General features: G+C 44.0%; 2 protein-coding genes and 1 pseudogene across 2 annotated transcripts; 1 reads left to right on the forward strand and 2 right to left on the reverse strand.

The window, feature by feature from the left end:
• The first annotated feature begins 708 nt into the window (after positions 1–708).
• Positions 709–5884, forward strand: LOC130681956 (rhox homeobox family member 2B-like). The gene is made up of 4 exons (XM_057495842.1): positions 709–1038; positions 1201–1489; positions 2508–2553; positions 5413–5884. Exons 1-4 carry the CDS (start codon positions 738–740, stop codon positions 5683–5685), a joined length of 909 nt encoding a protein of 302 aa, XP_057351825.1. The 5' UTR covers positions 709–737; the 3' UTR covers positions 5686–5884.
• Positions 5885–7616: 1732 nt separating this feature from the next.
• Positions 7617–23780, reverse strand: LOC130681810 (integrin alpha-8-like). Its single transcript, XM_057495386.1, has 6 exons — positions 23713–23780; positions 23166–23394; positions 22776–23116; positions 17086–19567; positions 16912–17017; positions 7617–7777 (listed from the first exon to the last, which is right to left on the reverse strand). Exons 1-6 carry the CDS (start codon positions 23778–23780, stop codon positions 7617–7619), a joined length of 3387 nt encoding a protein of 1128 aa, XP_057351369.1.
• Positions 15531–19563, reverse strand: LOC130681950 (integrin alpha-8-like; annotated as a pseudogene).
• Positions 23781–25474: the final 1694 nt, after the last annotated feature.

Raw genomic sequence — 25474 nt, forward strand, 5'->3', positions numbered from 1 at the left:
GGTGTAAATAAAAAACATTTAAAAATGCATCGTGGGTAAAATTGTAACATTTCGCGGGTGTCTGGCCTGGCTTTGGTGCATTTGCATATCCTCGGGGGTGGAGAGAAGCTCACCCCACTGTCAATGGGTGACTACCTGGGCAAGTGAGGGCGTGTCTGAACCGGAGAGGTGAGGGGGAGGGGCTGGCTTGTGTGTTTGCTTCCTCCGGAGCCGGGGAGAGAGACTGCGCTGGGCTGCAGTCTGTCGGCTTGCCTGGAACTGTTGGCCGGGTTTCCGTGGCTTCGGGCGGGAGCGTGGCATCAGGTTCGGGACGCCAAGGCCCCGCTCACGAGAGCGCCCCCTATTGTCGCGGCTACAACGGCTCCGGAGCCTGGTTCGCGCAGCCGTGAAGGGGATGCTCCGCGGGGAAGCGCCGCAGTTGGTCGAGGAGCGCCGAGCCCAGGAGAGCCGCCCGCCCCCCGCCGGGCCGCCGCTCTGGCTCGCGCGTTGGCTCTCCGGCCGGGACCAGAATGGCCTCAGCCGTCAGCGTGGCGGCCACAGCGGCGCCTCCGGAAGCAGCCCAGCCGCCCGCGCCCGAGAGCCTCAGAGTGGCAGGGGTCGTGGGAGGCCTTGGGGAGGAGGCGATGGAGCAGGTGGTGGGCGCCCCCCCCCCCCCCCCCCCCCCCGGCAGGCCCAAGCCCCAGGAAGTGTCGCAAAACATCAGAGCCCCGGTACAACTAGATACACTGTAACCGTCGATGGACGCATGCGCACCTCGGCCTGCCCCCATCCCCAGGAGTTGTTGCAAAAACCATAGCCCGTGTACAGCTAGACACATTGTAAGCCTTTCTAGGCGTCAGAAGGAAGGGGAAGGAGGTTGGCCGCCATCTTGGCGCTTTCTGTGTCCCAGGAATCTGAGGAGAGCCCAGCGCAGAATCTGCAGACGCACACAGCCTCCTCGAGTGCGCACTCAGGACATGGAGCCTCTGCCCCCGTGCCGCCGCGAATTTGCCCGCTTTCGCAGACGGGAAGCCGAGGACGACCGCGAAGAGCTGCGTGGTCGGTGCCAGACGGGACATGTACTGCAGCCAACTCCCAAGAAAGAATCCATGGGGGAGGCGGGCGGACAGGACACCCCTTAGATGCTGCCCCTCATGTCCTCCTTCCCACAGCCTGGGCCCCAGCGCCCTGATCTTCACCTTTGGCTTTCTTCCTTTGCAGAAGCGAGGCCTGCGGAAGGCGGAGAGCAAGAAGGCGGCGGCGGCGACCATGGCGGCCAAGCCCCTGGCCTGGTGGAGGTGCGAAACCTCGAGGCCGTTGGCACTGGCAGCCGTGAAGCTAGAGAGCCTGGAGAGGCGGGGCAGGAGGAGCAGCCCGCGCAGGCCGCCATCGGGGATCCAGAGCCCAGAGAAGAGCCGCAGCGGGCCCAGCGTCACCCCTGCACGTACTCCCAACTGCTGCTAATGGAGTACGTTTTCCAGCACACTGGCTATCCCAGCACGGCCCTGCGGTAAGCGACAGCCCCGCTTGGCGCGAATTTACCCCCGGGCTTGTGGGCTGCCCCAGGGGCCCGTTTGGTTCCCACATGCCTCCGCCCCTTTCGAGCTAAAAGCCACCTGGAGGACTGCTGGGGTCCCCTCCTGTACACCTGGGTCCTAGGGTGGGGGTCAGGGCCCTGCCTTTCGGGAATCAAGGGAAATAGTTGTGCACAGGATTGAGGTAAACCAAGCCGCGCTCCTCTGTTGTGCTAGAATCGCGGCAGGGGCAAATCAGGGCAGGGTCCCTACCTTTCTTTCACATTTTGATAAATCAGTTCACTGTGGGTCGTTTCGGTATTGACTTTTACATTTGTAAACGCTGCGCTGCATCTGAAAAGCGTTTATCATGATTTAGTAATTTCTCTGCATTCCATAACGTTCGCTCTTGAGGTAAAACTGTCCCTAAAGGAAGCTTCAGCCTGGATAGTACAGAACAGTGTAGTGCAGAGGATGGGGGCAGCGGCTCACAGAAAAATGGAAGCTAAGCAGAACCAGAGAGTGAACTGCAGAGAGTTTGTGCCGTCCATTCACGTCTACCAGGGATGTACTTCAGCCTCCTTGGCCCTGATAGACACACAGATACAGAGGGTTACGTCGAGCGAGTGAGCGATCAAGGTGTTTCAAGGCTCTAATTTAATCCATAGAAAGGGGTAAGATCAGTAATTGAGAAGTGGGGCGATATTTCCTCAGGCCGAGGGTTTTACTCATGTTGAAGTTCGTACCATTAAAATAAACTGTGAATGAGATTTTCATGTGGTCTTGGACCGTGCCTCCTTTTCCTGGGACACTTGGCTTTTCTTAACTGCTTTGTGTTGACTTAATTTCACTGTAAATCTTGACATGGTGTGAGTTTTCCTACTGCAGAAATTGGTCCATAAAATAAATCACTGACATTTCCCTGAAAAGGAAAAAGTATTAATGAGATCGCATCCTATACTTAAATTCATCCACTAGTCCAAACGCTGAACACTTGTGATTTTGTCCCCTCAGACAGGAACTTGCAGGAATCGTGGATGTGTCTGAAGCCACAGTGCAGGTGAGTGCACCCGAAAAAGCAGTTAGTCAGGGCAGCAATTCTAAAACCTGCTGCGGGGCTTGGACACCCTTGTCCTACGCTTTCTGACATTCCTGTGTTTCTGTTGCCTTCTTCCTATTTAGGAAATAAGTTTTGAACTTTGGGGATTTGGTGGGTGCCAAACAGGACAGATGAACGGCAGCATTTGGAAATTTCCCATTACCAGGGGAACCTGGTTTCCTAAAGGAAAAACAAATTGCCATAATATACCATTCCTTGTATACAGGAATATGTATATACGAATGTACTTCATCCTCTTTGGCCCTGATAGATACATAAACAGAAGGTTCCAACGAGCGAGCAATCAAAGTATTTTAAGGCTCTAATTTAATCCATAAAATGGGTAAGAGCAGTAACTGAGAGGTGGCGGCGAGATTCCCTCAGGCTGAGAGTTTGTCATTTTGAAGTTAAAAGAAACTGTGAATGAGAATTTCACGTGGTCTTGGATCCGTGCATCCTTTACCTGGTAGACACACACTCACACACGCACAGACACACACACACAGGTAGATATATTGAGTGCAGTGAAGGAAGCAGGCAGCAGATCTGGTGGCAGGCAGGGGGCCAGGAAAGCAGCCCAACAAAGCAGGCCGCTGGGTGCTGGCAGCCTAAGGCCGGGGGCTGGGCTCCCAGGCGGGTCAGGCCAGGACTAGGGAGGCCCAGGCCTCTGCTTCCTCAAGCAGGCGAAGCAAGCTCAGAGGAAGAGCAACCCTGACGTCCCGGCGAGTCGGTTCCCCTCCCTGGAGGCAAAGTGCTCGGTCAGTGGGGGTCTGGAAGAAAGGGGACACGGCAGAAACAAATAAGGAGAGCGACCTGAGGTTTCCATCCATTTCCAAACTCTACTGCCCGAACTTCCCTAGGACGTGGTCCCTAGTTTTATTGAAATATAGTTGACATACAGCACTGTATAAGGTTAAGGTGCACAGCAATAGGACTTGACTTATACATGTTGTGAAATGATTACCACCGTAAGTGTAGTTAACATCTACCATAAGGCTACAAAGAAAGAAAGAAAAATTGTGTTTCAAGGCTACGGAGAAAGAAAGAAAAAGTGTGTTTTGCATGTGATGAGAACTCTTAGGATTTCTTCTCTTGGCTTCCCTGTGTGCCATACAGCAGTGTGAACTACAGGCATCATGTTGTACATTACCTTCTCCAGGACTCACTTAACACTGTAAAGGGTAGCTTGTGTCTTTTGGAAGAGGACCGCCCTACTCCAAATGCCCCCTCCCGCAGCCCTGCCTCTGGTAACTGCAAATCTTCATCTCCTGTTCTAGGATTTTGTTTTTCCTTTCCTCTGTTTGTAAGGTCCCACGTATGAGCGAGCTCAGACAGTATTTGCCCCGACGGTATTTTAATGGCGGCTGCCCCACACTCTACTTTGCACATACAGCAGGAGCTGTTTGAATAAGAAACCAGGATTAGTAATATGGAACCAGTAGTGGCCTGTACCTCAGTCGCCTGCTCTGCGTTTTGGTTATGTTTATGCAGATTTGACCACTAGTACACCTGGGCTCCCCCAGACGAGCTCCTTGGCCCTGGCTGTTGCAGACTGCCTGTTCATGCAGCAGAAGGACCCACATGCTGAGATGGCAGAGCGAATCTGAGGGCACAGATGGGGGAGGGGGGGCCCTCTGTCTCCTGACAATGGCGCAGACCAGGAACTCCCAGAAATGTGAGATCCAACATAGTTCCCTAACTCAGATGCTGAGGGGACAGTGGAGTGCGAAGGGCAGGCTTTATTTGTGGCTGTTAATTGTTGGCAGATATTGGGGAGGAGCCCTTCTGTGACCCACACAGTTGCTGGCTACCTGCCTGAAAGGTCAGCGCCACGTCCTTGCCCTCAGAATGAGGGAGGGCATGGGGATCTCCTGGGGGAGGAGCAGGGCCTGGGGACCCCACCGTGCTGGGCAACAGAGGCTATGGCCCTGCATCCTGGACCTGCAGCCAGAGCAGAGAGAGCCAACCCAGGCCTGGGCCCAGAAAGGTCTGCAGGGTGGAACAGGGTGGAGCGTGCAGAACTGACGGCCCTGACCGCGGTGTGCCTCCTTCCCCCCAGACGCTGGGCTGGGCAAGGGTTTAAGAGGTTTGCTGAGGTTGGTCGCACTTAGCGTAAGCACCCGTTACCCCCGACTTCTGCAAGGCGAAGGCAGTGTCCAGGCTTCAGGTGGACACTGTGTCCCAGCAAGACAAGCCACAAACTCCCTGGGCCCCCGTGACCCAGCCTCCCTGCGGTACCATCGTTTTCACTCTGGAGAGGTTTCAGAGGGTGGATGGGCCTTCCTTCATCCTTGGCGGAAAGCTTCTGTTGAAAGATTCAACGGGCTCATCCTTTTGGCTCTTTAGTGGACCCTGAACACAGCCTTCTCCAAATGGGTGCTGTTCCCCTCAGTATGACTTGAAAGGCACCCACTTGTTCCCCCGCAAGCAGGGTGCCACTGGTCTAGTGAGTACGGGTCAGTGGCAGCTGGACAGCTGAGGGCAGTTGTCAGGGCACAGCCATCCCAGGGGTAGTTGCAGTCCCGGCAGGGGCAGAGTGCAGTTCCTCAGCTTCTAAGCGTGGGGAAGTGACATGGCAGTCGGGAGGAGAGGGTCGAAGCAGAAAGCCAAGCCCCAGCCTGGCACACAGTGGGCGGTCACTGGGGTGCGCTGAAGGGAGGCCACAGTGGCCACTTTCCTGCAGTCTTAGCAGGAAGGGAAAAGCTTGTCCGGATGCGGTTTAAATGTCACGGGCCTGGAGCACTGCCTGCTGTGTGTTTACGTGGAGCACATTAAATGCTCAGTGTACTCAACCAATTCCTTTCTTCTCTGCGATTGAAGGTTTGGTTCAGGAGGAGGAGGGCCATTTGGAGAAGACAACAGAGGCCATTAAGGTTTAGATTGCCGCAGCCCGTGCTGCTCGGCCGCACCGTGGTCTTAACCTTGTTCGGACTGTGCGATGCCTCCATTCTTCAAGAGCTGGATGTCATATGGGTTCTTCCGGAGCCAGGACCACCGGGGCAGCCTCTGCTGAACCTGCGGGACTTTCCTCCTCTTGTCTTGCCTGTTCTGCCCTGGTTGCTCCCACGTAGGCTTCCCCGTGCCTGGCCTTAGGGGGCAAGGCCTGGTGCCTTACCATCTGTGTTCTTTTTGAAGTCCCCATTTTCTCAGGAATGATCTGTGTGGCACTGCGTGCTTTTGAGCCACATTCGCACTCATATCTCACCATCAAGCATCATTCCCCAAATGCCCGCTGAAGTTTCAGCAGCCCAAAGTTCTTGCCCCTCTGTTTTAGGGCATGTTTTTGTATTTTCAATAAAGTTGTGAATTCTGTTTTCTGTGTCCTGTTCAGTTAATAAATCTGAGGAAATGCCTCCTTTCCTGTAGTCAGATTCCCGACTCACCCTCAGGAGGCCGTGCACATCTCAGAAATTTCCCAACGGACCCACCTCCTTCCCCAACACCCATGTGCCCCCACCCTGCACCACTGGGCCCACAGAGATGTGCAAGATGGGGTGGCATGAGTCATCTGAGCCTCACTTTCCTGGACGCATATAGGGGGACCATCACTATGACTAGTGGTGCTTGCTAAAATAAAAACAATCTGCCCAGAATTCTTATGGCATCAGAATGAAGTCTGGAAAGACATTTTATTAACTTGAATTTACACACATAAGGGGTGATTTACATCGCTGCGATTTGTGTGAAGAGGTTCCACTTGTTTGTCTTTTACAAAAAAAAAGTTTGTCATGAAAATACTCAAATACACTAAACAATGGCCAGAGAACTCTAACAGACCCCCATAAAAACCATCACCGAGCTTCATCGTTCACCAGGATTTGACCAAACTTGCTTCATCCACCTTCTTTCCTCCCTCCCATCCTTCCTTCTTTCCTGCGTTCCTCCTCTCTTCCTCGCTCCACCTCCTCTTCTTGCTGTGATAAGTGAAACTCCAGACATATGGGTCCTTTCATCTCTACATCTTTATCTGTGTGCACTTTTGAAAAAACAGAGACCTTTGCCTGCATAACCAGTGCTGTCCGGGCACTTGAATGGGAACAATGAGCCCTTGGTAATATCATCACCTAGTCCCCCAGATGTAGATTTCCGTGACTGCCTCAAACATGACTTTTTCCACTTGGGGTTTTTAGAACTTAAGCTTTGTTGTGTCTACACTGATAAGTAAGAGGAGAGCTCATGGAGGCATTTGCACGGCTAATGCTACATTGGAAAGGGGGAAGGAAATTAAAGACAACCCCTGGATAGCTATTACTGGTGCTGCATGTATGTGGCCATAAAAGTGATTCTGTTTTGTTGTTCACTGCCCTATCTTAGGACACCATGGACTCTTGAGGTTGGTTCCAGGAAGATGAATCATTTGCACACTAAATCCCAATCTACAATTACATGACGAACATTATGTTTAGTAGGCTCCCCCCTTCACCAAGTCCCCCCCCACACCCCATTACAGTCACTGTCCATCAGCATAGTAAGATGCTGTAGAATCACTACTCGTCTTCTCTGTGTTGCACAGCCCTCCCCATGCCCCCCCCAACATTATACATGCTAATCGTAATGCCCCCTTTCTTTTTCCCTGCCCTTATCCCTCCCTTCCCACCCATCCTCCCCAGCCCCTTTCCCTTTGGTAACTGTTAGTCCATTATTGGGTTCTGTGATCCTGCTACTGTTTTGTTCCTTCAGTTTTTGCTTTCTTGTTATACTCCACAGTTGAGTGAAATCATTAGGTACTTGTCTTTCTCTGCAGGGCTTATTTCACTGAGCATAATACCCTCTAGCTCCATCCATGTTGTTACTCTGTAAAATTGTAAAAACTGCATTTTAAGCTCTCTTATGGCTTGGAAGCAAGTCATAACATTAGGTAGCCTGAACTAGGATGGTGGCTAGAGGAAGGAAGGGTTTTGTTTTGTACAGTTTCAAGAGCCAGGTGGGAGGCATCATGAATAGGGCTTTGGATTCATTGAAAAAGGGAAGGGCAGACAAAGAGGATGTCAATCAAGAATGATGACTAAGTTCCAGTTTTTCACCTACCAATTTATAATTATGAAGATCAGTATAAAGATCATGAATATACAGATAATAACTCCAATGGTCAGCACAAACACTAGGACTGCATCACTTTCTGGTCGGCTTGATCCTCTCATCTGCAACTCTAGAGAAAAAAACACACACCTGATGATTATTACTACTGGAAAAAAAAAGAAATGGAAATCTGAATTGAAAGTTTATATCTGATAAACAACTCTAGAAAAATACAGAAAAAAATAATAAGTTTATTGAATAAATTTTGTATTGTCCAAACTCTAAAACTTACCGTAACCTACTAATTCATTGATGTGAGAATGAGAATATTTCTAATAACTACATGAGCGTTATACCCTGGTATGTCCCTCTGAGGGCTCATCTGCTATCACAATGCATCACAAACTAAAATCATGCTTAAGAAGGCATGTCTCTATCTAGACAACTAAATATAAGTCTTAGTTTTAGTTTTCATTTCATGAGAGATGTTTTTGTTTTTGTTTTTGTTTTTGCTTATTCTCCCAGGGTGGCAGTCAAGGCCTTCTGGGGGACAAAAGCCTCAACAACTGAGATACAATCCGAGCCGAATTTAGTGAAATACAAAGATACCACTTCTCTTGACCAGTCACCCACAGAAATACCTGGACGTGAAGATGGTGCTTTGGGTGAATGGAATGAATGATGTACAGATGATATGTAACAAAACAAAAGAAATTAGAGCGTGTCAGATGCATTATTATAAAAATAAAATATATAGTGCAATAGTTTAATAATATTGTACATGATTTACCATAGTCTGAACGTAGTGCAATATGAGAAGGGGCTGTTTAGGTTCAGTGCATTTTTCTGGTGGTAATTATCAAGAATTATTTTTAATTCTCAACATTTACTATTTCAGATAATCACTTGGTAGCATTTATCTAGAGACACACACACACACACACACACACACACACACACACACACACACAGACGGAGTCTCATAGAAACAATTTGATCAGTTCTAAGGTGATTTTCCTGTTCTGTCCCAAGCAAGAAAAATGTGCCTTACATATCAGACTTCATCCCAACTGAGAGCACTGGATTGAACTTGCTAGAGCACTCATACTTTAGAATCTCTGCAGGGCATGTAACACAAAGCAGCACTTGTAAGAGATGAAGTAATAATAACAACTATAATAACCAGCAGTTAGTCAGTGACTATCGTGTGCCAAGCATTGCTCAAAGCATTTCACATGTATTAGGCAATTTCATTATGATTGTATATAGGCTGTATATAGAGAACAACTGGGGAAGAGCTTGGAGATGGCTGAATAAATGACATGAATTTAACATGCCCTTCATTTCTCACAGAAAAACAGTCAAAGACTTTTGAGTGGCTATTGGTACGTACCTTCACTGTGCTTGGAATGCAGGCGATAACATCTCAAAACTTAGGTACTCATTTCTGAATATTGTCACTGCCTTTTTGTGCTGTGTCATTATGTGATAGAGTTATGGGCAATTATCAATCAAGATAGCAAAGCATCAGATCATTTGGTTTAGCAGATTCATCAGAAATTAATTTTGAGAGGTTATAATAGTGGCACAAAATACATTTAACTGTTTAGACAAACTCTAGGCCAACTTTATTGCTTTCATTATGGAATTCATCTGATGATAGCATTAACTTTGCACATTTGTGAAAACATCGTAAATGGGCATTTATGGCATACCTCTCTCTAGTAGCCTAGAAATCGGCTGCCCAGAGTTACCCATGCTTTCTGTTTTAAGCATTTGTATTTGAAAGAAACCATGAAGAATTGGCTAGAAAACTATTTTGTTATCTGCTGTGGGAACTCCACTAGAGACTTGAAGTGAAAAGAAATTGTTTTAATAAAATCTTCCAAAAGAATAGTTTTTTTGTGACACCTCTCCTCCCCCTCAGACAAGTATGAAAACAAAAATCATCCTTCCACATATTATTTCTGATTAAGTATGGTCATGCAAGTTTAGCAAAAGTGTTAAACATTCTCAAATAGTAATTATCATCCATCCTTCTTTTCAAAATCATGAACAGCAGGGATGTCCACTGTACTTCAGTGACCACTGATGTTCAGTCAGGTTAACAGGTTTAGTTGTCAGCGCAGTTCACTGAATATTTCCGGTTGTCTACTTTCCAGGCATGTGGTAGGACCATGAGTTGTAAGCCAAAATTCCAAGTGTCACTTTCAGGCTAGCCCACCTCACTGTGGAAACATGCAGAGCTTACCTTGTCTCTGCTAGAGCATCCAGAAATGCTTAGACGGTGACTGCTCTAACCTTGGATCCCAGAGCGAGAACTACATGGAACAGGATCTCCAGTCAACCAACAGTGGATATGTAGCATGAGAGAGAAGGAAACCTTGTTATTTTCAGCCTCTGAGGCTTAGAGGTTGATACAGCAGCCTTCTTAAGGCTATCCTGATTGGCACATGAATGTTTTCTGAAGAATAAGTTTTCATGGCCAAATGAGTTGAAGGCTTCTTCAGTATAGGGCTCCCCATCAGTGTGATATACACACTGTGACTCTTCAAGAAGGTAATATAGGTGCAATATTTCCCAAATGTATGGGTGGTCTTTGGAACAAAATGGAAAGTGTGCATGAATGTTAATATTACACCAACTCAGAAATATACTTCAGAGCAGGACTAACTGATTGGTCTGTTTTTGAGGAGTCAGGGCTGAGTGAGCCAGGCTTTCATAATGTATAACACACAGCAAATCAGCAATGCATCTTGACAATAGTAGCATTTTCCCTCTTAGATCTGTGGGTGTTACTTAGACCTTTTACTGGTCCAGACCCATCTTGATGGCCTTTCTCGAAATCATACTACTCCCAAGACCAGGGGCTCCTCTCTTAAGTATGGTGACCACACTGCTTTAGGTTAAAATAATCAACAAGCCTTATATTGAAGTAGATTATACTATGCTCCAGAGTTCGATGAAATTACTCCAAGTCTCATGAAGACCCTCTGTCATTTGCCACTTGGTTATAGTCTCTGTGGGGGACCTTGAGGTCTCCATTGCACACCACCAAAGATTCATAGGGTCAGTCGCTTCCCTCTACAGGTAGACTAGGCCAGAGGCCTCTTCCAGTTTGTATCTACTCTTAAATTCCAGGCATCTGTTACTTTTCCTGATCACCAAAATATCTACAGGGAAAGCCTTGGAGTTTGCATCTGGATCCAGGAAGTAAATAAAACCAAGCAATTATGTGTCAGCAAGAGGCCTTCCTGTTAGTCCCCAAGGCACTGGTCCCTGCATATGCAACAGCAGGATTTTGTGAAGTGTTCACACAACACCCTACTAATCAAAAGAATTCTTCAATCATCCTTTCAGTCAACAAACATTCCTTGAGCTATTCCTGTGATCCAGGTACTATACTAGACACTAGGAATACAGTTTGTGCAAAAAATCAAAAAAGATAATATTCCTCTTCTTTTGGAGTATGTCATTTACTCAAGACACAGAAATTACAATTAACCACAACCAGCTTGAATATATTGAGGGTTCTGTGAAACTGTAGCAGGGAATGACATTTAAGGAGTCTTAAAGCCCGAATAGGTGTTACTACCCTGGTTAACAGGGAGGAGGGCCTAGGTAGAAGGAGGTGCAGTTGTGAAGATTCTGAGTCAGAAAGGAACATGACACATTCCGAGAGAAGGCTAGCTGGGCTGAAGTGTAAGGAAATGAGAAAAGAGTGGTGGTAGATGAGGCTGAAATTGTACGCAGGAACATGTGAGATGTGTGTGTGTGTGTGTGTGTGTGTGTGTGTGTGTGTGTGTGTGCACATATACGTATAAAATAGCTAACTGACCTGAGAATACATATCAAAGGATTCAGTGTTGAAATTCATACTCCTGATTTCTTGTCTACACCATATTTGTCCATGCCTTCCTGGAGTTCATTTATTATTGGCTTTTTTACAGACGACGATTGTTGATCCTTACGTAGTTGAGGTAGTCTATACTTTAATCTGGGTTTCCTTGAGTCCTACTGAAATGTAAGATCTCATTAATTAGACTTTAATTCTCTTCCGTAACAGTTCCTAATTCACTCTCATATTACACAGCTAAGACTTAGACACAGGAGCTTCAGAGTTCCTAGCAGTGACCAGGATTGTGGGCATAACTGGGCCAGCAGCAAGTGATAAGGTGGGTGGTAAACATAGTGGGCCATAGTTTTCTACAATCTAGACTTGACATGAAATGAAGCAGGTAACATTACTCATTCTGTTGAAATACATTCCAATTTCCATCTATTAACATATGCATAACATTTCAATTCAAAATGGTTTTCTTTCCAGAGTGGTTCTAATATAATCTATATGCTCCCTGTGTCTGTCTTCTTGATCTCTTAAAACTGAGGTGATTTTTCTATTTCAGTTTCACTTTATTTTAAATGTACTCTCCAGTCATTTTTTTTGTTATTTTCTGGAGGACAATCCTTTAGCAATTCATAACCCGTCACTGCTGTGATCAGAAAGCTTGGAACCCATTTTATGTGGTCATTCAGGCTCTGAGGTTTGTATAATACTATTTTCTGTGGCCAAGTCATTTATCTGATGGAAAATAGTTTGTCCTTGACAGTTTTCTGATTCTTGTTGAAAATGAACTTGGATGTTGAATATCAAGGTTGTGTGGGGTTTTCTTTTTTATGATTTAAAGGAAATAAAACACAAAAAAGGAACACGTTTCTTTGAATTCATCTTCCACAGTTTGTGAAAATATCAAGTGCATTTAAATAAATGAAAGGTACTCAAGAATTAATTTTCTTGGATAGAAAAATTTTAGGATTATGCAACAATCATTTAAATCATGCTCTTACAGACATATGTACCATATATACTAGTTGTTATTTTTCTTACCTGTCTATATGTTTATAAATATATATCTTATTTGAAATCAATCCTCTAGGCTCTATAGTGGGTATTTTCCTCCCACAATGAAGGACTTTAGTATTTCTGTCTAGTGAAACTTACATGAGCAAATGTTCAAAGGTAGTAATGCAAATTGTTGCTTTATATGATGATAGCAAGATATGTCGAGAAATGCTGCCATAATTGAGAGGATTTTATGCTTACTTATAATGTCCACTGATTTCTTTTTCATTCAGACATTTTTTTTGTGTGCATGAATTATTTGTTGAGGACAATAGACGCATCACAACTTCCTTTCTGTACATTAATCGTCTCCCTTTTCTTGACAGAGTGTACAAATTACAAATAAAAATTCCCACAGTGCTTTTACCTTCCCTCCTCTCAAAATCACAATATTATTTATCTGCTAAATGCCATTGGCCACATGTAATGTGAACATCCCAAATTCTACTTCTTTGACTACTGTCGTATTTGAAACTAAACATAAAGTGCAAAGATACATTATTTAATCATATGAAAATTTTTGTAACTGAAAAACTCTTATTTGGGGATGGAATATACAAGCACTTATTGTGTGGGAATCTGACATTTTTTAAGTTTTAATAAATCAGAAAAGCAATTCCATTCCTAGTACATCTATTATTGTTTAAATCAAAAGAGGCCTAAACCCTTAAAACAGTAAACTAAATTAGTTAATAATTTGCAAAGTTTCGTATTTAAACCTTGTATATAACTTCAAAATAATTTTTCTCATCAGTTTGGTACATGAAGAGTTAAAGTTCTATAGAAGGTCAGATAAACAAAAAAAATCCTGCTAATTTTAAGGCCTATTTTGTCCTGTTTTCTATTTTCCAAAAAAATTAAGTGTATCATTTCCATCTGAGAAGAAGTCTTTATACTGAGAGTTCATTGAAATTATATGTTACAGATTGGTTCTACTTATTCCAACGTTAAGAGGGCAAACTGTTCCTAAGAATTTATTTCAACACTTTTTTTAGCAGGATAATCTAGAAGCACACAAGTATTTTATAATAACACAATACAATAAATATTGCTGGTTTTAAATCACATGTGTTTTTCTAATCATTCTGAAGTTGGGCATGAATTCTACTTGCTGTAGTGTATAATCAATTCTTCATAGCAGACTAGAACTAAAATCTTGACACAAGAAGATACTAAATGAGCTGTTAGAGGACAATTTTTAAAAGGCATTGTATCCCGAGGCAACAATATTACATCGGAGTACATCAGACTTGGAGTCCAGATTGCTGCTTCTACCACTAATTAGCTGTTTGGAGTCTGAGCAAACTACCTAAACTCTTTCAGGTCTATTTTACCCTTCTGTAAAATTTGGACAGGAGGTCCTTTCTCATTTGATTACTGTAAGGATTAAATGAGATAATGTGTGTGAAAGCATTCTGTAACTTATTTAGGGTTATAAACATGCTTAAGATATAACTTCATTCATTCTCATTTTATACTTATTTCATATAATTCTAAGATTTTTTTCTGATTTTGATTACCATAAGATAATATTTTCATAAACACTTCTATACTTACAAGCACAAAATGCATGCCTTGAATACACAGTAAGCACTTGATGTACATATGTTAAGTAAATCAATATTAACTTTGTTAAATTATTTGGATTATCATGATGACCAATTTTGAATTAAAATTTTTGCTTGAAATGCTTGGATACTTTCTGCTGGCACATTGTGAGATATAACTTAAAAGCCAAATCTTGAGCATAGAAAACACGGGTGGCCGATTAAGTACTAGACTCTTTAATGTAATCTTTTCAAAAACTATTAAAAAATAACCAATCAGCTATACCGTTCACTACCTATGCTATTTTTGGAAAATTACTTAAATTCTCTTAAGAAAAAAAAGATTTAATCAGATAGTATCTGACATCCCTTTTGGTCTTGAGTGCCCATTAGGTCATACAATGACTTTCTTTTTTAATGAGAATCCTAAAATGGTGGGTTGGGAAATTACATGAATCTGGACTTCAGTGTGGTATTTGTTGAAATTTCCCATTATATACCTATGAGTATAAAGGGAGTATATAGCCTGAATGTTTGTTAAGTGTTTTGTATAACTTGTTAAACAGTAAGACCCACTGAAACTAATTAATTGGTTGGTGTCAATGGGTGGAAGGGGTGTTGTGTCACAGAACTCTCTGCTTATTTAACACCTTTTATTACTGACTTGGAAAATATTGATATCATGCCAGGTCAATTTGCAAAAATAGGAAGGATAGCAAACATGTTTGAAGATAAGTCAGGATCTGAGAATGACAAGATGGAATAATGGGTAAATCTAACAAAATGAAATCTTTTTTTTTTTTTTTAATTTGGCTGGTCAATTTTACTTCAAAAATGGTAATATTACACACAATTATGGATTATTTACAAGAGTTTTAAACATCAAGTTTTTTGTGATGGTTAAATTCAAGATATTGGGAAAATAGCTTAAATAATGATTATTTTCTAAAGTTATAACTATAAAGATTAGCAGTGAAAATGAAGTTGGACTAGGCAATTCTAAACAAAATCCTTAGGAGTCTATTTCTAGGTTTATCTCACATCTGCATAACTTTATATTCCCTTGCTATTTATGTTTAACATGTCTTCTTTGTGTATATAAGTTTGAGGTATAGTAATAAAACATTTAATCCCAAGATAACTATTGGTGTTGCTTCTCATAGATCACAAATATAATATGTTTACTCATTTAGTTAAATGGCTTTTTTACTAATGGACTCTAGTCATTTACCATTACTTTTAAACACCACACAGGCTCAACAGTATCTTGAAATGTGTATATTGCTAATCAAATCTATGGAAATATTTTTATTTTAAATAAAAGGAAATATAAATGAAACTTTTTGCAAAGCTAAATCAAGCAGATGTGAGTCCCTGTAAAGTGTGAGTAAAAGTAGTTTCAGGTAGAAGGCAGCAAGGTATTAAGTGAAACTGTCACCTAATACCAATTTGTTTTTCCTTAACACTAAATCCTGAAGAGGCTCTGTTAAATGATTTATTCTGCACACAATGTTTATCTTAGAAGGAAATTTAGTGTATGATTTCAAAAACCAGCTAACCAAGTCTTAATTTCCAAATCCTCTAGGTGACTAGAGTATTAGCCTAGAGAAATGGAAAATAAATAAATAAATTGTTATCCTCACTTACAAAATTATCTTTGTCATTTTAAAAGTACTTTTACAGTACCAACAACATATGCTTGTCTCCCTGAGCCATAATGTCATTTCCATAGGGAGGTGTCAAATGTTCCTTTGGGTACAGTAGTGTTGGAAGGTTTAGTCCTAGTTCACCTTCTAAATTCTATCATAGTTCAGACATTTTGTCTTTGTGACTGAAGTTGGATTTACCTGGAATGCAACCTTAGTTCCCATACCCATTTCAAAGAGTCTGTCAAATACAGAATGACTCAAGCAAAATAAATTATTCACGATCGTTGGTTGTTTCTACAGCGCTGAGTATGTTTCCTTTCCCAAAAGGGTCACTGAGCTCCTTGGCAACTTCTCCAAAGCACAGTGTAGATGAGGTGGTATATTCTGGCACCTTTCCATTTCCTAGGGCACTGGCAGGTCTAGGATAATCTTTGCTTCACCCTCATGTTCTTTTTCTATTTTGAACAGGACCAGTGCTTGAGTTTTTTGGTCTTTGGTTTTCCTTTTTATGCATCAGGCGTTTTCTCATTTGTCAGCTGCTCCCTGTCATTCATATCATCTTGAGGGGGTCTTCCTCTGTCAAAGAATCCACACTTCCATAAAGCTAGGGTTAAAATGGCCAGAACCAATAATCCAAGAAGTATTGCTAGTATTATTACCCATAATGGGACTGAAAAGGAAACGTTTGGCGTTGCCCAAATCACTGATGTCTTAATTGCTATGCTTCCTTCTGGGAGTTTTGCTGGCTGATCTTTATAAGGCAACTTCTTAACTTCAAAGGACACCAGGGATACAAGAGAATACGGATCATTTTTTCTCTGGAGAAATGTCTTGGCCCACAACTGTGATCTGACTTTCAGGACTGCGCTTTCTCCTCCATCTAGTCGTCCTACTGCACAAGAGATTTGTAAGCACTCGATATTTGTACAGTTCAGTATGTTTGCAGGGCTCTGTCTGTGGAGCTCCAGCACACGCACATCCCTCTTCCTGACAAGATGAGGGATGGTCGAGTTTCTCAAAAAGGCGCTCAGCTCAGGGGTGTCCTCTGTGGGGACAGCAGGCTTTATATCCTGTGGGTTGATATCAGGATTTGTTTGACACTGCAGAGGCCCCAGAGCTTGAATATGAAAAATGTAAAGGAGAAATTCATGCTGGGCAGAGAATGGCCAGCCCACCTCCAGAAGGGTGTTACTGATGGTACTTGGTCCAATATGGTGCAGCTCGTAAATATGTTCCACCAGTGGTCCAACTCCCTCCTCTTTCCGGGGCACCTCTTCTGGTTCCCAGTTATGAATGGGCAGAACAATCTGCGGAGATGGGATACTCCTCTTATTTCTACTTGAGCAACAGCAGTGATGTTGATTTGCAGGCTTACAAAATTGCTGTCTGGGTTGTCCTTGTTGGAACTTCTGATTTGGAGATCGAAGTTAATGCTCATGTTTGTTTTCTCAAGACGTGGAACTGCAAACCGGAGGCCCAGAGAATAATTTGTTCCAGCCACCATAGGGTTCCCAAGGTCACACACCACCATTCTGGTTACATTTTCCATCTTGTACTCACAGCTCAGTGGTTGCAGTCCCTTGCTGCTGTGTTCAATCCCAACATAATCCGCCTCTTCTGGTATTATCACAAAGAGTTCAGCTTCATAGGCTCCTTCACCTTCATTTCTTGCATTGATTATGAGCATAAGATGATTTTCATCTCCAATAATGACCTGATGCTTATCTGGTCTAGCTGACAGCTTCAAGTCAGGAATGCACATATTGTCTTCTCCACAGTCCACCAGGATGTGAGCCTGTTCAGTAACAACATTTTCCTTGCAGTGGTTCAATATTGGTTTCACATCCAGGCCTTCTTTAGAGGTGGATTCATCCAAACTGTAATTCAAACTAATGTTGATTGGGGATAATTTATCTCGGAATTCAGTTTCATCTCGAAGGTAAACGATAAAATCCTGGCACTGGAGGGATTCCTGCCACTTTATAGACAGAGGGAAGACGTGATGTGACTGATGGTTATCAAGGAAGAGAGTGCGTTTAATGGCTCCTTTTTGTTTGAGGGAATCTAACTGCACCTCGGCAGTAAGGCCTATTGTGTTTGAAATGCTCTGGCCAGCTACAGATGCACATACTCTTAAAGAAAAGCAGGCCACAGGTGTCAAAGACGCTGAAATCTGGCAGGTTTTATTTTCCAGATTGATAATCATTGGGTTCAGCAGAAGCCGGGCATCCACGGTCACAACTGGCCTTGCTCTGTAAACAGCTACTTTTCCTGTGCCGAATGCACCCACAATTAAATCTGGGTAATCATTCTTGTCTATATCTGAATCTCCTCTTAAAGTAAAGCCAAATCCAGAAGGGATAGCCTGTGAGGCCCACACCCCTTGTAGAATTTGGGAAGCCTCAAAATTTAAGCCGCCCTTGTTCCCATTGTAAATGAGCACTTTGCCTCTTTGATCCTTGCCTGCAAAGGGTGCACCAATGGCAACGTCATTGTATCCGTCTTGGTTCAGGTCTCCTAAGTGTGCCACCGCGCTACCAAATCTCCCAAAAGCCTCAGCGCCTGTGAGGACCTGCGGGTCTGCGAAGACGAGAGCGCTCACTTGCAAATACAAGTACACTTGCCCTACTTCTCTAGGGTTGCTCTCAAACTCACGGTCCATAAAGAGAGGTGCCCCGATCAATACGTCATCCAGTCCATCATTGTTAACATCTGATACTGCAACTGTATATCCAAAATAAGATGCCATCTGTTCACCAGTGAAATTCTGAATAAAGGTCATATCTGTTGAGTTAATGATTGAAACATATCCAAAATTCTGTGCTCCTCTTGGAACGCCAGCAACCAATTCTTGCTGTGTGTCTCCAGTAAATTCCCCAGCAGCAACTGAATATCCAAGGTAACTACCATCGTAAGAAGCTGGAGCCACTTCTGTCTGTTTTTCTCGAGCCAATTTCCTTAGAATATCCTTGAAGGAGTAATTTGCAATGATATCTGCAATACTGGCAGTGATCACCTGACCTTGCCAGTAAAAACTTCCAGGTCCTCCTACAATAAGGTCTCCATTCTTAGAAAAATCCAGGCTAAATCCTGCTTGGCAGTAACCCTGGCCTTCAGGATCAGCATTACTGTTTCGACAAGGAGAGTACTCAGCATATGCACTGAAATTCTGAATTGCTACATAGCAAGTGCCAACGGGGTCCTTTTCTGGTGTTGGTTTAAGAGTTCTCCAGTGATATAAAGGAGCACAGGCCATGACTTTCCCCTTGTGCGCTCTCACTGTTGCTCCAAACCACTGATTTGATTTAAACTCTACAGGTTCCTTGGTTCCATTAACTCTGATTTTTCTGTTGTTGGTACTGTCAAACGGTATCTGCTTGCACTGTGCAGACCCCTCAGAGGGCCACGGACAGTAATAGACGGCTCCCCCTTCCACGATGTCTGGCTGGCTGGTGTTGGCTTTGGGCACCCCCACCAAGACACTCGCTGTGCAAGCAGCAGGTATGTGGAAGTCCACCGCGTAGCCGAAGTAGCTGCCCTCCGGCCCGCTGTACACCGTGAGCTTGTCCACGTCCAAGTTGAACGCCTGCGAGGCAGGGGGCCACAGCATCCCCAGCGCCGCCGAGAAGCACCAGAGGGGCGCGGGCAGCTGCGCCCGGCTGCCCCGGGGACTGCGGCGGGCCCTGGCCCACATCGCCCTTCCCCCGGCGTGTGCCCCCGCGGAGCGGGCGCCGAGAACCTCGGCGAGCAAGTGGCGGGGGCGGCGGCTGGCGGCCCCCAGCTGCCCGCGTGCCGGTAGGAGCGCGCGGCGCGTCCGCGGTGACAGCCCCGGCGATCTGCCGCGCGTCCCCTGCGGTCTACAAAATGAAATCTTAGAGAAATAAAAAGTCCTGCACGAGAAGTCCAGCCGAGAAGTCAACTGTCCCCCAAATACTGCAAAGGCAGTCTTAATTTTATAGAACTATAGGTGAAAATGAGTGGAGAGTTCAAGAATGAGTTCAACAGGAGTCAGGAGTGTGATGAGGCTTCCTTAAAAATCTACTGGGTCTTGGACTGTGCTGATAAAAGCCTGGCATCCCACAATGATGCAGATAATGATCCTGCTTTTTTCATTCTGACCAGACCCTGGAATGTTCTCTTCAATTTTGGATAGCACACTTTAACTGTTGGTATCCACCATCAGAGTAGAATTTTACTTTTTGAGTTTCTTTTTTGAGAGTTGATTTGTAAGATTGATATTTCATGACTTATATTCTTTCTTGGATATCTTCCAAAGAAAAAGAGAAAAAACAGTTATATTTGTAGAGGATAAAGCTCATTTTATATAACTCATTCAAGTTGGCAATTATGTAGCTTTAAGGTTGGTATAACTAAACCCTTAGATTTATAAAAGGCATAAGGGTTATTAAAGGCATAAAATGTAAAGCAGTATAAAAGGTGTAAGTCTAACATGACATTTAGTGACCTTTCCCGTGTTCTGAAACATGTTGTTATCATCCATAATGATGGATTGCATTATTACTCTTCAGTTACCCCCAACCATGTTTGCTAAAAAGACTTAAACAATAAAGTGGAAGAATGTCTGGAATAGCCTAGAAAGATGATGTAATTGTGAGATAAATCGTAGGTATTACATGTTTTCTTACTGCTTTGCCCAAAGTATTGCATCATCTTTCAGGAAGATATCAAAGAAATCTATAGTCACCTTTCCTGCAGTCTATTTTCAGCTTTCACTGAACACAGTTGAGAGTTTAGAGTTTTGTTTTGACTATAATGGTAAAGAGAAGAAAACTGACAAGAAATTTCACAATTATTGGGTGAATCAGAAGATGAGCAAAGATCGCAGCACTTAAGATGCTAATAATGATGTTGAAGTTGATTGCATAAGCAAAATGAGTGACAGCTGATATTTTAGATGAATATCCTAGATGAATTTTCTCTAACTCAAGAATCAATAAAGGATCATTGTATTTCTAAGAATGAAAAGGATGTGCGGTAGTCTCATCCAGTTAGTCTTTTAACAGAAAGGATTTGATCCTGAAATATTTTTGTGAAAATAGTCTGGACCATGCTTTTCTTTTTAAATTGTTTATATACCAGAATCTACTTGATAAGGTTTGTAAATGGACAAATCATGATGACAGGTGTATATACAAAGATGACTGAAAAGAAAATAGATGATGTAGATATGAATAAAATTCATTGGGACTACTCATTCTAATTAGTGTTTATAAATCTAAAATGGAAATGTTTTGCAATATGGAGCAAAGCGGACACCACACCAGTCTTCTCTTCAGAAAAAGTGTGCCTTCAGTCTTCAAAAGTATCATGTTTTGACAATGCAAGTGCAAATAGAGCCAGAGCCATGATAAGCTAGAGCCTTTTACACGTGTACTTGAAATCTAGAATCAGTATTTACAAGGTGGATACATTCCCGATTCATGCATAATATAATGAACATTCAAAGTACTTTGACCATTTAGGGTTTTTCCTCAAAACCAGGAAATACGGAATAAAAATTGGGGGTTTTCCATGTTTAAATTCTTACTAAATTTTCAAATAAATTTTCACTATCCCTTTCTTTTTTTGTAAATTGTTTGTAAAATGCCTTAAAAGTAAAACAAAAAAAAGAGTCCATTGGTGGTAAATGGTGATGACTGTGTTTCCATCCACTGAGGGTTAAGAGGGGCTTTGCCGTATTTTAATAATGGCTCTGGAGCTTTCAGATTTCACACACCTCAGATTGTTTAAAGTTCTGGATTCTCTCTCTCCCCAGGTAAAAGCAGCAATGCATGAAATTGTATATATAAAATTCCAGAAGGTACACAGACTCCCTTAAGTTTGCAGATGAGGAAACTGAGACACTGAGAGAATAACTTGCCTACATTTGAATTTGAATCTAAGGCATTATAACTCCATCACTGGGTTTCGCCTAAACTCACATACTAGCATTTTACAGCTAGAACTATCCCTTTGCCAATGTAATACTAAAATTGTCAATTCAATTACTTTTAAAACCAGAGTTAAAAACAATAGCTACTCAGAACACATTTTTCCCTAGTCTTCTTTTTCACATATCCAGTCAGGGACCTTTCCAAGCTCTCCATAATGTAGTGTTATCAAGGCAGTACAAACCTCTAACCCACCATTAACCTCAGATAGTCAATTGCTTTCTGTAGCTGAGGGTCACATCTGTTATTTGGAAATAAAGTCTCATAAATACAGCGTCTACTCTACATGTACAGGATACATGACACTGCCAAGGATTTAAAAAGAATCTCAGCTGGGTCGTTTTTGGGGAAAGGAATCATTCTCCTTTAGATGGCCACAAACCTACAACTGACCTTTTACCTACCAACAACGTGGGTTACCAACAATATAACATGCACAACAACTTGTCGAGTTTTATTACTTAATGAGCCAGCAGAATAAGGCAAATTTATGTACCAAGCTTAGGCTCATTCTCCCTTGGTTAACACGAATTACCCAACAATGCCACTAGTCGGATCCCTTCACGGGTGTTCCCGATTGCCACTGCTTCTCTGTGGTTCCAAGTCTAACTAGCAAGCTGCTCCATGTCAACATGCAGCTGACATGCGGCTTCTGAGCAGGTTTGCCAGCATATTGGTCTGACATCTACGTGTGTCACACACAGTAAGAGGAATTCCTAACTCCATCGAATTCCAACCCGAAGTACAAATGTGGAAAGGAGGAAGACCTCAAGAATTTGAAACTACAAAAGGCAAAAAAATCTACAGTGGGAAGGAACAACAGAACCACAAGGGGAGTCAAAATCATTCTCCTTGGTGGGGGACTACTCTCCGACTCCTACCCCTTTTTAGAGAAGCATCTTTTTCCTTTCCAGAGCAATATTTAGCAATGTTTCCGTAGCAATCTCTATATGTGTGCTTCTGTTAGTTTATCTTGCTGTGACCTTGGAGATGAACACATCTTTCTTCGAGGCCAGTAGGTATAAATTTGGGGCTGTTTGCCAGAGAGCTCTCCAGGTGTTAACAGGGATAATTTTCATTGGCCTCGGGCAAAGATCAGGGCTTGGCCTCCCACTGGTGCCTCCGCAGCCCCCCAGGGTGCCTCCCGCCCTCCCCGCCCTCCCCTGCCTCAGCCCGGCCCTCGGGGTCCGCCTCCCTGAAGTTCCGGGTCCCGCCCTCGCCTTGGCCTTGGTCCGCGCACGCGCCCTCGCGGGCCAAGCCAGGATCCTGGACGGCGGTGTCGTTGGCTCCGCAGGTGGCCTGGAGGTCCGCCAGGAGCAGCCAGCCGAGCGTCAGCAGCCGCCCGGGGGAGCAGCGCGCGCCCCCAGGGCCCACGGTTCTCGGGCCCCGACGGCCGTCCAAGGCGTAGTCGCAGCCGCCCGCTCCTGACGAGAGGTGCGTTGGGAAAAGGAGCCCCTGGCCTCCGAACCCCCGTGCCGCCCCCCGGCAACCATTGAGGCGTCACCCCTCGTCCCCAGCGCGTGGCCCACCGCCTCTCCCTTGGCGTCCCCCGAAGAGCGCCGGCCGCCAGGGCCGCCCCTCGGGGGCACTTCCGACGCTGCCGGGGCCGCGCCACCAGCTTTGCGGCGTTCCGGGCGGGTGCGCGCGCGTGCGGCCGCGCCGGCGGAGGCTCGCGTTTCCTCAGGGAGCAGGCCGCCAACAATTGCAGGCCGCTCTCATTCACCTGCTTTGTTCTAAAAGACGTCGGTCCTGCCTGCTTTCACTGCTCTTTAAACCAGATCCCTAGACCCTGAAGCAGTCTTCCTGTGACTTAGTTTCAAAGTCCTCCTGCAGAAAGTCCAGCTCGGCGGGGGGTGTTATGTTGGATCTTCATTTGTCAGTCTTAGCAAGTGCGGAGCCCCAAACTGGAGCCGTAATTGGCAAGTGAGGCTTGGTTTGTAGAGGGTATAGGGCGAACTTACTTTCTTTGAGCTGAACTCTGTTGTTAATGCAACTCCAGCCCCTGGCCTCCGAACCCCCGTGCCGCGCCCCGGCAACCATTGAGGCGTCACGCCTCGTCCCCAGAGCGCGGCCCGCCGCCTCCTCGCCCTTGGCGCTCCCCGAAGAGCGCCGTGTACATGTTAAGATTTTGTGCAGAGCCATCAGCTTTGTGTGGGGCTTTTTGGAGCTAGATGGGGGTGGGGGAGAGAGGAAGGGAGAGGAGAGGATGCAGCTTTTGTCGAACTAGTTCTTTAACATTCTGTATTTCCATAGCTGGTGTTCTTAGAACCAAATATGGAACTTCACCTTTGTCCCCGTTTATTTCTGTCTTCTTGCTTTTGGCCTACTTTTTAAGCTTCATGGAGATGTTTTTTTGGATCTTGATTCTGTTGTCTTAACATGTTAGGTATTTCTGCCAAGTTTGATTTGGGAAATTTTTTTTCTTCAGGTCAGTTAAAAATGTTAAAAAAGGTCAACTGGACAAGGATAGACCCCCTAAGAGGTCACTCGCTGACGATGATCCACTAATCCACTTCGATTTAACCCAAGAATGAATTATTTTACCAAAAAAGAGTCCTTTTTTACTAAGGATGAATCAGACTAGAAGCAAGAATACCTTAGCATTTCCACTTGAATCAGTAGAAAAGCTTACAGGTAATTGTAACTGCCCTCTTAATGGCACTCAGGATCAGTATGTTCAATTATGTCATAGAAAGAAATGAAATTAGATTAAATTCCTTCCATTGATGGTGCTAATTTCAAGAAGTCTACCCTAGTTAATTTAGAAATATAATCACAGACTTTTTTTTGTTTTGTTTTGTTTTTGTTATCATTAATCTACAATTACATGAAAAACATTGTTTACTAGGCTCCCCCCCTCACCAAGTACCCCCCCACACCCCATTACAGTCACTGTCCATCAGCGTAGAATCACTACTTGTCTTCCCTGTGTTGCACAGCCCTCCCCATGCCCCCAGCTACATGCTAATTATACATGCTAATCGTAATACCCCCTTTCTTCCCCCCCTTATCCCTCCCTCCCCACCCATCCTCCCTAGTCCCTTTCCCTTTGGTAGCTGTTAGTCCATTCTTGGGTTCTGTGATTCTGCTGCTGTTTTGTTCCTTCAGTTTTTCTTTATTCTTATACTCCACATATGAGTGAAATCATTTGATACTTGTCTCTCTCCGCCTGGCTTATTTCACTGAGCATAATACCCTCTAGCTCCATCCATGTTGTTGCAAATGGTACGATTTGTTTTCTTATGGCTGAATAATATTCCATTGTGTATATGTACCACCTCTTCTTTATCTGTTCATCTACTGATGGACATTTAGGTGGCTTCCATTTCTTGGCTATTGTAAATAGTGCTGCGATAAACATAGGGGTGCATCTGTCTTTTTCAAACTGAACTACTGCATTCTTAGGGTAAATTCCTAGAAGTGGAATTCCTGGGTCAAATGGTATGTCTATTTTGAGCTTTTTGAGGAACCTCCATACTGCTTTCCACAATGGTTGAACTACTTTACATTCCCACCAGCAGTGCAGGAGGGTTCCCCTTTCTCCACAACCTTGCCAACATTTGTTGTTTGTCTTTTGGATGGTAGCGATCCTTACTGGTGTAAGGTGATATCTCATTGTGGTTTTAATTTGCATTTCCCTGATGACTAGTGATGTGGAGCATCTTTTCATGTATCTGTTGGCCATCTGAATTTCTTCTTTGGAGAACTGTCTGTTCAGCTCCTCTGCCTGTTTTTTAATTGGATTATTTGCTTTTTGTTTGCTGAGGTACATGAGCTCTTTATATATTTTGGATGTCAACCCTTTATCGGATC

The sequence above is a fragment of the Manis pentadactyla genome, chromosome X, assembly GCF_030020395.1.
Source record: "Manis pentadactyla isolate mManPen7 chromosome X, mManPen7.hap1, whole genome shotgun sequence".
Taxonomy (NCBI): domain Eukaryota; kingdom Metazoa; phylum Chordata; class Mammalia; order Pholidota; family Manidae; genus Manis; species Manis pentadactyla.

What these genes read in the sequence shown, in the direction of transcription:
- LOC130681956 (XM_057495842.1), top strand. Translation starts at nt 738, where the DNA reads ATGGACGCATGCGCACCTCGGCCTGCCCCCATCCCCAGGAGTTGTTGC. An exon ending in CGACCGCGAAGAGCTGCGTG is followed by an intron (nt 1,039 to 1,200) that starts GTCGGTGCCAGA and finishes CTTCCTTTGCAG; the next exon opens with AAGCGAGGCCTGCGGAAGGC. An exon ending in TATCCCAGCACGGCCCTGCG is followed by an intron (nt 1,490 to 2,507) that starts GTAAGCGACAGC and finishes TTGTCCCCTCAG; the next exon opens with ACAGGAACTTGCAGGAATCG.
- LOC130681810 (XM_057495386.1), bottom strand. Translation starts at nt 23,780, where the DNA reads ATGTACACGGCGCTCTTCGGGGAGCGCCAAGGGCGAGGAGGCGGCGGG. An exon ending in CCACGCGCTGGGGACGAGGG is followed by an intron (nt 23,117 to 23,165) that starts GTGACGCCTCAA and finishes TTCGGAGGCCAG; the next exon opens with GGGCTCCTTTTCCCAACGCA. An exon ending in ACAACCCAGACAGCAATTTT is followed by an intron (nt 17,018 to 17,085) that starts GTAAGCCTGCAA and finishes CCATCTCCGCAG; the next exon opens with ATTGTTCTGCCCATTCATAA.